Source organism: Callospermophilus lateralis, chromosome 14 (genome assembly GCF_048772815.1).
Source record: "Callospermophilus lateralis isolate mCalLat2 chromosome 14, mCalLat2.hap1, whole genome shotgun sequence".
NCBI classification, from domain to species: Eukaryota; Metazoa; Chordata; class Mammalia; order Rodentia; family Sciuridae; genus Callospermophilus; species Callospermophilus lateralis.
The window spans coordinates 14,896,089-14,911,530 of record NC_135318.1 but is presented as its reverse complement, the minus strand read 5'-3'; the positions used below and the strand labels follow the sequence as shown (position 1 = coordinate 14,911,530).

Below are 15,442 nucleotides of genomic sequence, written 5' to 3'. Positions count from 1 at the left end.
TTGCTTACAGAATGGCCATGCAAATCCTTCTGACATGCACGTGTCCTGCTTGGTGGAGCATAGGAAGTGTTCCGTGGACCCGCTAACCAGGACTGCCTTTCCGCCAAGCCTTAGTCTGAAACAGATTGTGTTAGTTCTGCCTGTTTAATTTGAAGCCTGTCCAGAATGTTATAATCATCCTGGAAGCAGATAGGTTTGTTTTTATCTTGATCATTTTGACCTTGAGAGCTTCATTTGAGACAACTGTATTAACATACCCTTGAGCACTCCAGGGGAGCCTGCTTGAAAGGAGGTAAGTGGGTTGGAGAGCAGAGTCCATGGGAGTCCTCAGTGCCACAACCTAGACTCAAACTCCAGCTCTGCCACTTAGTTATGAGAGCTTGCTTAAGTTACTGAACCTCACTGTCCCTCATTTTTCCATCAATAAAATCATTTAATACTGTAATTCAGACATAGTATCTGGCACATAATAAGTACTTAATGAATGTATGTTATTTTCTATTAAGTTATAACCTGTGTATACCTATGAGTACTTTAGAAAAAGACTAGTTGCTGAACTTTTCCTTCCCATACATACTCCCTTCCCAGATATTTTCATTGTGTAATGAAAGATGTGAGTGATGTTAAGAATTGGCCAAGAGACCCTGGAATGCTCAGTCCCATTCTGTTTTATAGCCACTGTTCCCACTTCAATATCTAAGGGAGCTGTCTACAGGAACCTTGACAAGAAGAAACACAGTAGCACTCAGCCCAGTACCCTAATGCAGAGAACTTGATAAGCTGAACTGAGTGATTTCTCAGTTAGTTAAGTAGAATATTCCAGCACATCTACCACTTTCCTGAGGCATATAACCAGTGAGGAACAGAAATACAGGAGGATTCATTTTTGACTCCCAATACTTTGTACTCAGTTGCCTCAGCAGAGGTGAGTAGACACCTTGGATCAGCTTTAGTCTCAGGTAAGGATATGGTAAAGCTAATGTCACTAAGTGGCTTCATGACTTCCTTGACAAGGGGAAGTGATTTCTGGCCCTCTACACAGTAGCCAAACAAGAGGGAAGGAGCCTCGCTCTGCATGCCTTTGGAAATGTGGAGAAGGTGGGAATGGCATCATTTCCCTCGACCTCTCAAAGTCAAGCAGAGGAGACAGAGCTCCTCACTGAGCATCTGTGTCATCCTCTGGTCACCACCACCACCATTAGGGCAGGGCCCTAATGGGACCAGGGTCCTGCTCCTTTGACACCTCTGTTCCCCTGTTCCCTAGTGCCTGCAGAGGGAAGCAGGCTTCCATGACTGGGAAGGGTTATGTTTTCCCCTCTCTCTTCTTAGAGATTTTAATTCTTATTTTCTCAAAAATTGTAACTGAATCAGGTAGGGATAAAAGGAAGAAAGAAAATTAGTTAAATTAAAAATTAAATGTCCTTAATAATTTTCCTTTCTTGTTCAGAAAGAGCACAGTGAAATTGTAAAGCATTATAGCTACTTGTGTCCCTGAAGAGGTAAGAAGAAATAAAGGAGTTGCTTGTGCTGCAGAATAGGTTTCATTTAACGTCACAAGGTTAAGGCCTGATTGTCTTGTGCTCTGGTGGGAAGTGGGAGCAGAAGCCTGCTGCCATCATCCAGCCTATTCTCTCTACACTGGAAGACCTAGAGTCAGTACCTTCCAGCCTGGAAAGCTGGAAGGGATGAAAACAGGGAGTGAAGGTAGGACAGAGATCTAGCTGGGAAATAGAGGTCTGCCTTAGTTTGGGCCTAGAAGTTCCTCCAAACCCCATGTGTTAAAAGCTTGGTCCCCACATTGGTGCTATTAGGAGGTGACAGAACTTTAAATAAAAGATGGGGCCTACCAGGAGGTCTTAGATCATGGGGTGGTATGCCCTCCCAGAGAATAGTGAGAATCTAGCCCCTTCCTATCTCTTCACTTCCCAGCTGCCATGAGGTGGTCAGCTTCCTTTACCACATGATCCCTGCCATGATATGCTGCCTATCACAGGCCCAAAGCAACAGGACAATTGATGGTGGACTAGAAACTGTCAGCCACAATAAACCTTTTCTCTTTATAAGTTGGTTATCTTGGGTGTTTGTTACAGTGACAGGAAGCTGACTAACAGGCCTCCTAATATGTGTTCATGCCTTGGTAAGCAACTGGCTGCTTTGTATTTGACCTTTTGCTTCTTTAAAAAACAAACAAAAAGCTTGGTCTTGTGGGAGCTATTCCAGAGAAGGAAAGTAAAAGCGGAGAAGGTAGAATAAAATCCTTTTTCTTGACCTCTCAAAGTCAGAGAAAGGAGACCACGCTTCTCACTGAGCATCTGCAACATTCTCTGATCACTTTTGCCAGAGCCAACCTGCTGTTTGTCCCACCCTACACATGATAGCTCAAGACACTCTAAAGAAATCAACACATGACCCTAGCAGCAGCCTGCTAACTCAGCACCCTGGGAGCTACAGATCCTTGTAGTGTGCCAGAAAGGGTGTCTTATACAGCCCAGGCAAGCAGTTGCCCTAGCTGCCACCAGAGTGAGAAGTAACACACCCTGGGTGCAGGTGCCTTCCTACACTTTGGAAGATTCACAACCAAAGATACCCAATTGATACTGTACCTGGGTGCAAGATCTTACTTACAAGGAAATGTAGGTTTTATTTTTTAAATAGATTTAAAGAATCTACTCCATGAGCCGAGTCTTAGTGACAGTGTGAGGACACGGAATGTACTCTCTGTTTATTAGGTTGATGACTTATCTTCCATTCAATCTCTTTCTTCATAATTTCTGGAAACACACACACACACACACACACACACACACACTTTTGCTTTACGTTTAGAAAATATTTAATATCTATGTTTTTCTGGGCCTGCCTTATGTCAAAAGTAGCTTATCAGAAGAAAACATATTTTCTCAAAGACTAATTGAAAATCATGATACAGTTCCCACCATGGAGCAGAATGTAAACAGATTCCCTGCCCCACCCCACCAGCACACAGTCTGTGTCTGGAAGGTCCCTTTGTCCTCATCTGTCATGCAGCCACCCTTTAATAGTGCCTACTGTGTGTAAAACTCTTCCTGTGTTTAGTCTCCTGATCTCACCACTAGCCCACAAGGTAGCTGTTTTAATCCCCACTTTACAGATGAACAAAAGGACAGGTAGGCTGAGCAACTAGTTCAAGTTCACAGTGCTAATTAATGTAGAACCAAGTTCCAGTCTGGGTGGGTATGGCCCCAGCCCAGGTCTTAACACTGCACCGGCCTACCATGCCCTCTCCCTGTCCCACATAATGACTGACTAATTTCACAAATCACTCTACCCTAGTGTAAATAAAATTATTTCACTGTACTGTGATATAAGAGCATTATGAGCAGTCCTTTCACTCCAGAAATTCCACTTCCCACTCTGCTCCAATCTATGCTGAATCATGGAACAAACTGCCAAAGACTGAAGGAGTGAAGCTCAGTTTATGCCAAATTTGGCTACATGGTGAATTATGATCTACAAAGCTTCTAAAATTCAGTTTATCCACAAGGTTAAAAAAAAACAAAAAAATGTGTTCACACACACGTACTTATTAAACTTTGAAAAACTATACTTTTATTGGACTTGCCATTCCTATAAGAACTATGACCCCATTAGCCTGTTGAACAGAGAGAGATTTTGGTGTGACTTTTTTCATTGTTAATATGTTAAGATGTTAATATGTCATTGAATGGATTTTGTTAGTTACTAGCCAAATCATACTATGGTTTCTAATATTTCTTTGTTCTATTAGTATTAAATTCTCTATTAGTAACGCATGAAAGTCAGTAACTCCAAGTACGTATTCAAGGTTTTGCTGACTTCCTTGGGGCAGAATTCCTTTTACCTGCTTTGTCCCTGCTTCTTGTCTGCCTGTTGTGTTGGAGGGCCCATTGGCCCTGGTCTTTGAGCTTCTGTGTCCCTCACTTCTAAATTTCAGCCACTTAGCCCAGTACCAAATGAGGAATATGTTCAGAGTCATTTTTGTGAAACTTTTGAATCTGTCATCTTTAGCAGTTCACTGACCAAAAGTTCATAGACCAAAATAAACAAAGAAAAACAAAACCTGAGAGGGAAAAAATGTTGCTTCTACATGGCAAGAGGTTAGCAACTTACAGGAGGAGAAGGAGGTATTAAAGGAAAATATATCTAAGAGCTCAGAGACTGTAGTAACCATAATTTCACTTTCCTATAGAAAACACAAGAACAGCAAAAGTACAGTCCTGGGAAACCAAATCTAGAAAAACTGAGAAAATTAAATTTTGTGTTAGTAGAAAAAAATTACTTTACTTAACATGACAACAATTTGGGAACAAATCTCTATTTCAATAATATGTATTTTATCAACTCTCATATGAGTATTGAAACAAATGCTAAGGAGAAATAAACCATAGGAAATAATTAATGTTCTAAACCTTTGAATATAAATATCCTGCTAATAGTCTAAGATTCTTAGTTAACAATTGCAGTATTTTTATAGAAGTTATTACCCTGTGACATGTGGCACCATGACACTCAGTGCCCACGGAAAGGAGCTACACAGGTGTTGAGAAGGCTTAAAGGACAGGTAGATGGGTTTGCTCCTGTCAGCAATTATTACACTCATTAGTTTTCATAGCCAGTCTAGGACCTCCCAGTCTTCAGACTTTGTGTTTTATAACCCAACTTTATAGCTCATTCATTGCTTGAACTTGAGCAAGTTAATCCCACTAAGCCTCAGTTTCCTTTTCTGTAAAATAGGGATAAGATACCACCCTCAGAGCACTGTTGAAAGGGTGCAAAGAGGTAATATAAAGAAAGCATGCAGCGCAGGGTCTGTGTATCAGCCTCAGTTTCCACCAGCTGTTCATGTTTAAATGCCTGTAGGGTAACCGTGTGCACTCTTAGCCACTGTGTCCTGGTATCCAGTTCGTTCCCTTCCCTTCTACTTCATCTGTCCTTCCCCATCCCCCACCACTGCCTCCACACACTCCATACTTTTTCATTTTCCTGTTTAGGGTTACAGTGCAGAGTTGCTGGGCAGATCTATGGCTTGTGATTTATAATCTATAAGGAACAGGAAATATCTCCAGCCAGTGTTTTTAAAGGCATTAGATAACCACGTGTTTTACTTGTAAGCCAAGATTTTCATAGAGAGCCCTTCAGTGAATTTAGCCTGAAGAACTTTTGAAACAAAACAAAACAAATTTTTAAAAGCCTTAACCCCTCCATCAATTAGGGATTTAACTAAACAGAGCCCACTCTTAACAGTTACCAGCCGTGGAGTATTGAGAAGGGAATTTAGGTGAACATAGGTGAGTCTAGAATCTTCACTATTACCTGTATTAAACACTGACAACACTTTTTGTAACCTGCCATGGACACTTTGGGCCCCCATAATTACATGGATGTGGTTTGTTTCTTGACACCCTGAGGTGTGGGTGTAGGGTCCCTATAATCCATGATGATAGCCCCACTCAACTACACAGCACCCTATGCAAGAGAGAAGGGCTGATGGCTCATCAAGCTGTATCTTGATGGGAATAGTTCAAGTTTTAGTTGTCTCACTGAAAATATTAGCTTCTTCATGGAAATTGTCCCCAAAATGCCAATTAGAAAGCAACAGGGGGTGTAGAGTGATGTTCTTGTCAAGGAAACTTTGTGAGGAGAGGTCTTTTCTACTTTGCTTTCCTCTGGCTTCCTCTTTCATCTTACAGTTTTTATAGGACTCTCCCGCAAAGCATGTACTAGTGGGAGGGTCCCAGTGTGGCTTTTTCCATACTTGGCATCTTCATTCAAAGGCATGCACCAGAGCACACCTGCTCAGCACCAACCCACATCTGGACTTTTAGACTTCACAGTGTCATGCTCTGGGGATATGCTGAACAATCCTGCATGTGACTACCATGTATGCTGTTTCCTGAATATAGTTTTCAAGACTTCCTGGTAGTAAATGTAGAAGGTGATCTAGAGAGAACCTGAAGTTTTTAGCCATGTTGGTAAGTGGACAGCTTGTACTTTTAGCAGTTTTTCAAGATGAAACTATAACAGAGTGATTGCTGAGAGATCCTGGGAAATGTATGCTTCCATGACTACCCACAGTAGTGGCAACTCTAGAACAATAAGAATGAGCTCTTAGAGCTATTGGAAGCCAGGAAGAAGAACCAAGCAACTGCTCGGCTCTCCTATTCTCCAGGAAGCAAAAGAAATTCATATCCTGCCAATTGACAGGAGAAAACAAGTTTTGTTTTAGGGGTTTTGGATTGCACAGAACTGGTTAAAGTGAGAGTGGGAACAGTAAATTAAGTGGTAAATGTATAAGCCATAGGTCCTCTGCAGCATTCAAAACTGGAGCCCAAGTGACAACCAGAAAAATCTCTGTGAAGGGATTCAAAGTAAGTCTGCTCCTTAAGATTTGGTTGCTAATAATTTACCCTCTGGCATACTACAAAATGAGTAAAGACCAGCACTTCCATAAAAGCAGCCTCACATGTCCCATATTCAGATTAGAGTTGATAGAATAAAACTATCCTGTGTCACATCTGTGTTGGGTAGAAAAGTTTTTCTAACACTGGATGCTATCTTGTCTTTCAGCTTACATTTTACTATGGTGCCACAGATCGCTGGTGTCCAAAAAAGTACTATGAAGACATCAAGAAAGATTTTCCAGAAGGAGATATTCGGCTCTGTGAGAAAAAAATACCTCATGCTTTTATCCTCCATTTTAGCCAGGAAATAGCTGACATGGTTGCTAACTGGCTGAAAGATAATCTGTTCAAAATATAAACACTATGCAGGAAACAAGCACCTACAGCCAGATCATGGAGGCAGTAGATTAACTATTCTTAAAAGATTAAATATTACTTTTGATCTTTAATGTTAGAAAGAAAAAGTGAGAACTTCTTGGCTTAAAAACTCCCAGCTCCCTGTCTAAAAGCTGAAGTGAACACATGGTGAATCATTCCATAGCATCAATGGCACACTTTCCAAGACTCTGGAACACCGTGATCCACACAAGGACTCCCCTTTGCATAAGAGTCCAGTGGCACCATGTGATATATTTTAGTCAGCGGGATTCTTGCAGACAAAAGAAAAATCTAAATTTAGGTGACTTTAATTAAGTTACCTTGTAGAACAGGTTTTTCTGGAGGAAATTATGAAATATTAAATGAAAATGTAAGAGACATACTGAAATGAAAATAAATAAGTGATTGTGAGAATATAGAAGAGACCAGTGAATGGGAAGAGTGTGGTCAGTTATGTGAAGTGTACAAGTTCACAACAAGGATGCAGGAAGTGATAAGCAGTGGATATTGGCAGTGAACATGGATGGAAGGTGAGAGTGAGTCCAGTCTACCTTAGCACAGGTCTCACCTGAGATCATTAGGGTGACATCATGATCTGCCTGCATTAGACCAAGAATAAAGTTCACCACAGAATTCTGGTCAACTAAACAGATGAAAAGTCGTTGAAGAATCCCAACTCTGCCTCTTGTCACAGGGCAGCCAGCAAGCCGTGTGTGGAGCCTTAACTTTCCAGGTGATGATCCCCCTGCAGTCAGTCCCCTCACCTCCTAAGCCAGCAAGGGGAGGCTCTGGACTGTCCCAGTCAGATCTCTATGGGCCCATGTGCAGTTGCTCCTTCTATGTTGAAGACCAACAGTGAGCCAAGTACTTCACTAGCCATTGGTGAGAATAAGGGTCTTAACTACTGGGAATTCTTGTGAAAATCTCCTAGTAAATAATTTGGGGGAAGGCATTTTAAAATTCTGAGTACAGTATTAGCATAAATTGGTTCTCCATTTGCATTAACATTATTTGTTGGGAATAGGTTATTTTGCTAACAAACCAAAGTAAGCCATTAAATTATGTGATTTCAACTTTTCTGGACACATGGAGGTCTAGTAGAGAGAAGCAGATTCTCTGGCTGAGAACTGTATCCTGAGACCTTAGGAGCCAAGAAGTCCCACAGTTGCAGTGACAGTTGATGACCAATCAGAAACATTCCAGTTTTCTTCTAAAGGAAAGCCCTCTGGGCCTTATCATGCTTTAAGGACAATGAGATAACTCTCCTTCCTCTCAAAACCTAAGGCCCCCTAATAAAAGATCCAGCTCCAGTGTGCTGCAGCCCTGAGATGAGTGTTGAATGAGTTACTGTCCTTTGGCCTGGCTTCTGCATCAGAGCAAATGGAGCAAATGATGCAGAGTGGGAAAGCCAAGCTCCACACAAGGACTGTTATTACTGCAAGGAGAAGAGCCCTTAGATACACCTGCTGTGGGCACAGAGCTCCACACAAGTCCTCACCAGCATCGGCATGGGGCCTTCTGGAAAGCTGACATTAGAAGCTTGGACTTGTGGCTCTGAGTCCTGTATACAGTAGGTCCCTAATAGCACTAAATCACTGCACATAAACAAGAACTGGTAAATCAGACCTACTGTATTAAAAGGTAACATCCACACCTTTTTTAAAAAATACTCTGTATTTTAGACGTCTACTCATACAAAATTGTATAATTTTTAATTTTTAGAGCTTAAAGAGATATGGGCTCTTAATTCCTGCTTATCATCTAAACACCAGTGAATTTTCAAAATAAATGTTTTTGTGACCTTGTCTGGCCTGATTTCTGTGTTGGGGAGAAAGTATATAGTTTAAGAAGTTTGCCCGAGTTACATTGGGATTGAAGTCTCACTATGAAAGTAAAAAACCACTTTCTTGTTGCTTCTTTTAAAGAAGGAAGAATCGGATTCCAGGGGATTATAAAGTCCACTTTCTTTCATTAGGAATTGCATAGAAGACAAAAATCAATAAAAAGTGGATGTAATCCACTTTTTAGTTCTGCCTGTATGTTTCAGGCAGCCACAAGGATGGTCTTTGTCAAAGATTTACCATCTGCCAGGTGTGTTGGTGCAAATCTGTAACTCCAGCAACTTGAGAGGCTAAAGCAGGAGGATTGTAGGTTTGAGGCCAGCCTCAGCAACTTAGCAAGTCCCTAAGCAATTTAATGAGACCCTGTCTCAAAATAAAAAATAATAAGGGGCTGGGGATGTAGCTCAGTTGTAAAGTGGGGCCAAAAATAAAAAATAAAACAAAAAACTTCCTAGAAAGCTAAACTGTCTAAATACTGAATGAAAAGTGTCAGCTGGAGCCTTGACTCTCAGTGTCATGAGAGAAGCTCCAGAGGCAGTCCCCTGCAGCTCCAATAGCCTGTGTCCAAGACTGCCAGAGCCTCTGGCCAGCGCTTCTGTACTCAATGCCTGAAGAGCCAGTGACCTCAAAAGCCTTGATTTTTCTTCATCATACATTATATTAAAACAAAAGCAATCTCAGACTGTAGGAGACTAAAAGAGACATAACCTGACATGACACCTGAGTCTGTATTGAATGTTTTTATTATAAAATACTGGGACAATTTGTACAACTTGAACAGGTCTGAAGATTGTTAGCTGGAAGTAAAATAATGATTAATTTTTTTCCAATTTCAGTGATTATATTATGCAGAAGTCAGAGAATGAGGACTCAGTGAAGTATCTGGGGGCCATGGAGTACCATGTCCATTAGCTCTCAAATGGTTCAAGGGAAAATAATGTTTTCTCTCTACTTGGAAATTCATTTTGGAATTTTGAGGTGGTTTTTGAATTTATAAAAACAGTTATTATTATTAAAAAAAAAAAAACATGTTCTCTCCTGCATCTGTCTCTCATTGTTTATTTTCCAGAAAGCAAATTTCTTCATGACAGTAAATGGGGACCTAGGCTCAGATCTGTCATTTATTAGGTCTTAGATGCTACATAAGACTTCACACCTCCCCAACCACCCCCAAACCCCAGTTCCTCATCTGAAACTGGGATAATATGAGTATTTATCTGAGGTTTTCATTTGGGGGAAGATTTTTGTTTTGTTTTTAATGGGGACACAGTGAGGTCACACATGTGACATTTGGCCCCTTGCCAGCTTATGGTGGATACTCTATGAAATTGTACCTAATGGGAAAGGATGATAAACTTGTTTTTCTCTAACCTTTCTTCAGTGCAGTGGAAGACCCCATGATAGCTCAGTCTCTGCTGTTTTTCCCAGTCTGTAACTTGATTCTTGTAGTCTTAGCATTTTTGGCTCATCCAGTGGGGTGACACTTGCTCACCTGGCTCTGCTTTCTGGCCTTAGGCCACTCAGCCTCCCCACATAGCCCAGGATGCTCTCACAGTTGACTTAGAAAAGGTGCAAAGCATTTCTTAGATAGCATGAGACATTCTCTTTTTTGCTGTCTTCTCTTGCAGGAGAAAAGAGGTAAGGACATACTTGGGCTGCTCCTTCCCTTAGAGGTAGGGCTGAAGGAGAGGTCAGAGGCAGGGACTAAGCGTACTGTCTGACAGATTTATCTCTGAGGCTTTGAACAAAGCTTTCCTGAAGGAGGGGCAAGGACAGAAGTGTCTAGGTGTCCTTCTGATTGCTTCCCAAGAGGACTGAGATTCCTGATAGTGCCCCAAGCAAATGTAGGTAAGTGATCGCATTGGCTAGGTGGAGAGTGGATGTGGACATGGGTTTGGCCTCTCCAACCATAACAAAGACATCTCCAGAGCAAGCTTGGTGTCCCTGAGTATGATGCCTGGTGAGACTACTGGTGATGTCTCAGCATGGCAAGCGCCCAAGAGTCCCCCAGTTGTCACAGTTTAATAAAGAGAAAGCTCCTAGGGAGAGAGGGAAGAGGCTGTCCCTACTCCCAGAAGAATAGAGGAAAGTGGGTTTGGAATAGAGGAAAGTGAATCCAGATCAAGAATCCTGTACTGTTGCAGTGGGACACTCTGACTGCTCAGTTTCCGGATCACTCCTGAGGTACAAAGGTAAGTGCCTTGCTCAGGATCTGGCAGCTGGTGGGTGAACTCTGGGATTCCAATTCAGGCCTCTACTCCAGAGCCTTCGCTTCATGCCCTTCTTTCCTCTGCATTGGTCTGCCTCCTGGAGGCCACAAGGGAAAGCTCGAGAAAGTGGAGGGATGGGAAAGGGAGTCATGTGAAGGGCAAGTGAAAGCCTGGTTGGCAGAGGAAGTAAAAAGCAGGTAGCTGGTAACAACTAAGCCATTTTAAAAGAATAAAAGCTGCAACAAAGGGTCTCCAAGGCAAAAACTGCATCCGGCAATGGGTTAAGAGGAGGAGACTGGGGACTGGGGTTGTGGCTCAGTGGTAAAGCACTTGCCTCCCATGTGCGAGGCCCTGGGTTCAATCCTCAGAACCACAGATAAATAAACAAATAAAATAAAGGTATTGTGTCTATCTACAATGAAGAAAATGTTTAAGAAAAAAAAAAGAGGAGGCTGGTCACAGGCTCAGCACCTCTGCCACGCATCCTTGGCACCTGATGTTCCTCACCAGATACAGTCACTAGTTGGCCCCTCTGCACATCTGCTGTGCTCTTAAACCTTGGGAATCACTGCCTTGGCTTCAATTTTGCCCACTTTTACCTCAACCATGAGACTTGGCCCAAAATACCAACTGCTCCAGCCTCCTCGAGCAGTCCCTCCTTCCCTCTGAGCCTCCAGGATGCTCTGGCCCTGGCTCCACGGAAATACCCCTCATTGTTGCAGAAATGATGTCATTATTGGTCTGCTTGTTGCCCCCACCACCTATATTCCTTTCTATCCTTCTAATGAGAGTTCTAGAAGATGGACTGTGTCTTAACTACCTCTGCACTGGCATAGCTTACAGAATAGAGCTTGCCACATGGAATACTGTATAATTTGGATATCTAAATTTCTTAAAGTTTCAGCCATGCCTAACAGGCAAACTCTAAAGAAATGTGCATTCTCACAGTCGGTCAGACTATCAGGAAAGCCCATTTCAGGGCCTCCTCATCCTCCAACTGGGTATGTCAGTGCAAGTGTTGGACATATGCACTTGCTCTTTTATCCTGTAAGCATTTCCCTAGCAGAGCAATGCACAACTGGGTAAAACAGATCCAAGCACATCAACTGCTTGTTTCCTGGCACCAAGGAGCTACAAAAAAGCATGGCTCCTACACCTCATGGTGGATTCATCTTGTGCAGTATGACTGCAATTATTACTTTCATTCTTCTATGATTAGAAAATCTCTGGGGTTTGGGTATTAGCAACTACCAAATATGTGGCTTATTATTTGTTGAGCGCTGGCCCCATGTAGCACCCCAAGTGGGAATTATAGCAACAATACACGAGACCGTGCTTGAGGATAGTAGAGCATTCTCATTTTGTGTTGCATTCCTCAAACATTCTGGCAAAAGGGCCTATGCTGACCTCTCCACAGTGGGACAGGTTTCCTTGCTGGTAAGTCTATGGGAACATTCCTCTTCCCTGGGATGGGAATGTGACCCTGTGACTGGGCGTCCATTACAGCCAGGGGGTGTGGGTGCACCTGCAGGGTCTCCCTCCCTCACAGAGGGACTAGAATCCCGCCTCTGCAAATCCACCCTGCTCAGGCTCTGCAGAACATCTGGGTTTCCTCCTACTGGCCACTGCCGAAGGGCTGCACACCTGCATGTGATTAGGACTCGACAGACGCCCACAGCCCCAAAGTTGATGGCTGAGCACTGGTGACACATCCCAATGGACATGTTTCTGCCCAGATCACTGTTCCTTCTGGGAGGCCACAGGAGAGCCTTGCATCCATAACCACATCAGGCACTACCCTCAGTAGAGCAGCTGTTGGAGGCATCTTCACCTTTACCTGCTTGGAAATAATCAGGCATCAGGGGCAGAGCTGGAACAACAGGGCCAGGAAGGGAGCAGTCGGTCTTAGGCTGTCTCTTATCCATCAGTCATTATAGAGCCTTTCAGACTTACTCTCATCCGTGTTTGGGAAGTCAAATAAATGTTTAGATGCCACTGTGGCTTTCCTCTTTCCCAGTAACTTCCCCTTCTCTACTGAATGTGGAAGCCTCTACACAGAATGCTGAGGTAAGTCAAGTGGAGACTAAAAGGTAAGAAAATGAAAAATTGAGCAAGGACTGTTTGGTTTTTTTTTAAAAAAAAAAAAAAAAAAAAAAAAAAGCATGATGAGACTTTACCCTTGGCAGAGTCCAGAGCTTACATATTTATTGTGCCTGCCAAATGACTTAGTTAAAAAGAGAATACAATTTTTCTTCCAAAGAAAAATTCTCCTTCATTTAGTAGTAATGAAATTAGGGAGCAGGAAGAGAGCAGGTTGCACGATCCATCTCAGCAGAAGAAGAGACTCTCATGACCAAGACACTTAAATTAACATGACCGTGGGAACACTGGATTCCGAGAGGACAGGTACTGCCATACTCTGAGGGAAAGGTGGGTCACACTGACAGACTCCTTGTCTCCCCCAAGAGGTAATGCTGGTAACAAGTCCTTAATGAGGGCAAGTCCCTAGCAGCTTTCCATATCTGCAGCTCTGTCACTAATCCTCTCCCAGGAACATTTAAGAAACAGGTGAAATAGCTTTCTCCTGCATCTGTAGGAAAAATCCCGGGTGGCACCAGAATAACCAGGAAAGGCTGCAAGGTGTGCCTACCCTGCCCTGCTAGGAGAGATACTTAGGGATGCAAGATGGTGTCACTGAACACACAGCATCTCTGTCCTTGTCACGAAGAGGCCTATCAATTTTGCTATAAGACTTTATTGGTTTCTCTGAAATATGTCATTGGCCTTACAGAGAAAGCTGCTCTCATTGGACCTAATGCCATAGGACTTTGGAAGATGACCATGCAACCTGCAGAGGCACACTTTCTGGAGTAAGATCACTCCTACAGTAGCCTGAAGTGTATGCAAACCCAAAGGCTTCCCATTCCAACTGGGTTTGGAATGAATACTCAGTATGCAAATTATAATGCTCATTTCCGAAAGAGAAAAACTTCCACTGCATTTTGGCCTCTTCTGCCTGCACCAAGCTTGATTTTTTTTACCCTCCTGTGCAGTGACATCATGCAGTGTGGGGCTGCACACAGTATCCTATGCAGTTTCACAGGGGGCAGCAGCTGCATGTCTGAGGCTCCCCACTCCCCATTCAAATCTGAGACCCTGGTGTTTCAAGGGGCAGTGATCAGCATAAAGACTAGCAGCATCGGGCTTACCTTGTAACTGCTCCTGTTTCAAAGCAGTTATTCCTATTGCCCAGATGCTTGGCTGCTATCCTCAGATGCAGAGGAGAACTAGACTAACACAGAGAGGCTGAATAACAAAAGACAAAACACTGTTCCCTAAAGACCAGTCATGAGCAGTTTTATGAATAAAATATTTAATCAACTTATCTGTACAAAATATCAAATGGTTAATAACAAGTATACGAGCATGTTTAACAAATATATACTGCTATGTAATAACCAAGAAAAATAGAGTGCTGTTTTACAGGTCATTTACATTCTGATATGTACAATCTATTTAAATTTGAGAATACATATACACATGGTTTATACCTGCCCTTGAAGGATTCCCTGTAGCTGGCCTAGTCACAGACAGCATTTCATGATGCCAGTGAGTGCTGCCCACATAGCCAGGCTGGGCAGCAGGGAGACACCAGGCTGCAGCCTGCAAGCCTCAGAGTCTTGCTCTGGCCAAACCAGAGCTGGAAGATTGCCAACAAAGAAGATTTCAGTTTGCATCAAATGGGTTTTTAAACCCCCCTCCCCCATCTCCCAAGCCAAGCTGAAAAACAGTAGGTATCACTGCAAAATGAAAGGGACTTGCCCTAAAAATAATTAATTTTGTCTTTAGCTGTGGAGGGAATGAAGTGTAGTTGAGCCTTGATGGCATTACCGTCACTTCAAGTTTCGCCATTTCCTTCAAATCACAGTATTGGAATCTGATTAAATTTGCTTTTGAAGCTGTAGGCCACTCACCATGCGCAGAATTTTGCTGCCCACCCAGAGCCTACTTAGACAGCTTTGCTCTGGAAGCAGGTGCTAGAGTTTGAGCAGCCACCTTCACAGTGAAAGGATCTGCTTCTTTATGCACAAAACAAAACAAAACAAAAATCCAAACTTATCAGAATCTACAATTGTCATCTACTGAAAGGGCAGATGATGTGTTAATCCTTTTAAAAAAAATACCTTCTCATTTGGGGAGAAAAAAAAACCTTCCAGCTAAAAGACCTAAAGTGACTCAATTATAATTCTCTGTCAAAGAAAATATAAAAGCTATTTGCACTACAATATACAGTGAAATATAAAAAATAAAATCACTCTAAGGGTGCTTAGGTGGAGAAGACCAGAACAATTCTCATCTCCAGAGTCACTGCTCCTGGCTTAGAACACTTGGCCAATTCCCAGCCAGGAAACACGTTTCATCCTGAGCTTGCTTTCTGCCCGCAACTGGATCATCATTTTCTAAACAGAATGCTGAATGGCTGGCCTTCTCTGATGCTGACAGGCCCTGATCCAGAAACATAAGTTGCTAGAAAATAAGCCCTGCTTACAGGGCACCCCTTTCCCAAAACAGCCTGCTCACCTAGAGTCAAAGG

At 42.6% G+C, this 15,442-nt stretch overlaps 1 protein-coding gene across 3 annotated transcripts in view; it reads left to right on the top strand.

Moving 5' to 3' along the window:
* Positions 1-8,602, top strand: part of Ldah (lipid droplet associated hydrolase) — a 91,198-nt gene extending 82,596 nt beyond the window's left edge. For 2 of the 3 annotated variants that reach the window (XM_076832939.2, XM_076832941.2), the window contains one exon: positions 6,586-8,602. In XM_076832939.2, coding sequence (XP_076689054.1) covers positions 6,586-6,777 — 192 coding nt within the window. In that variant the 3' untranslated portion in view covers positions 6,778-8,602. The remainder of the gene's footprint in view (positions 1-6,585) is intronic. The other variant, XR_013088594.1, reaches the window with a different exon arrangement.
* The last annotated feature ends 6,840 nt before the right edge of the window (positions 8,603-15,442 follow it).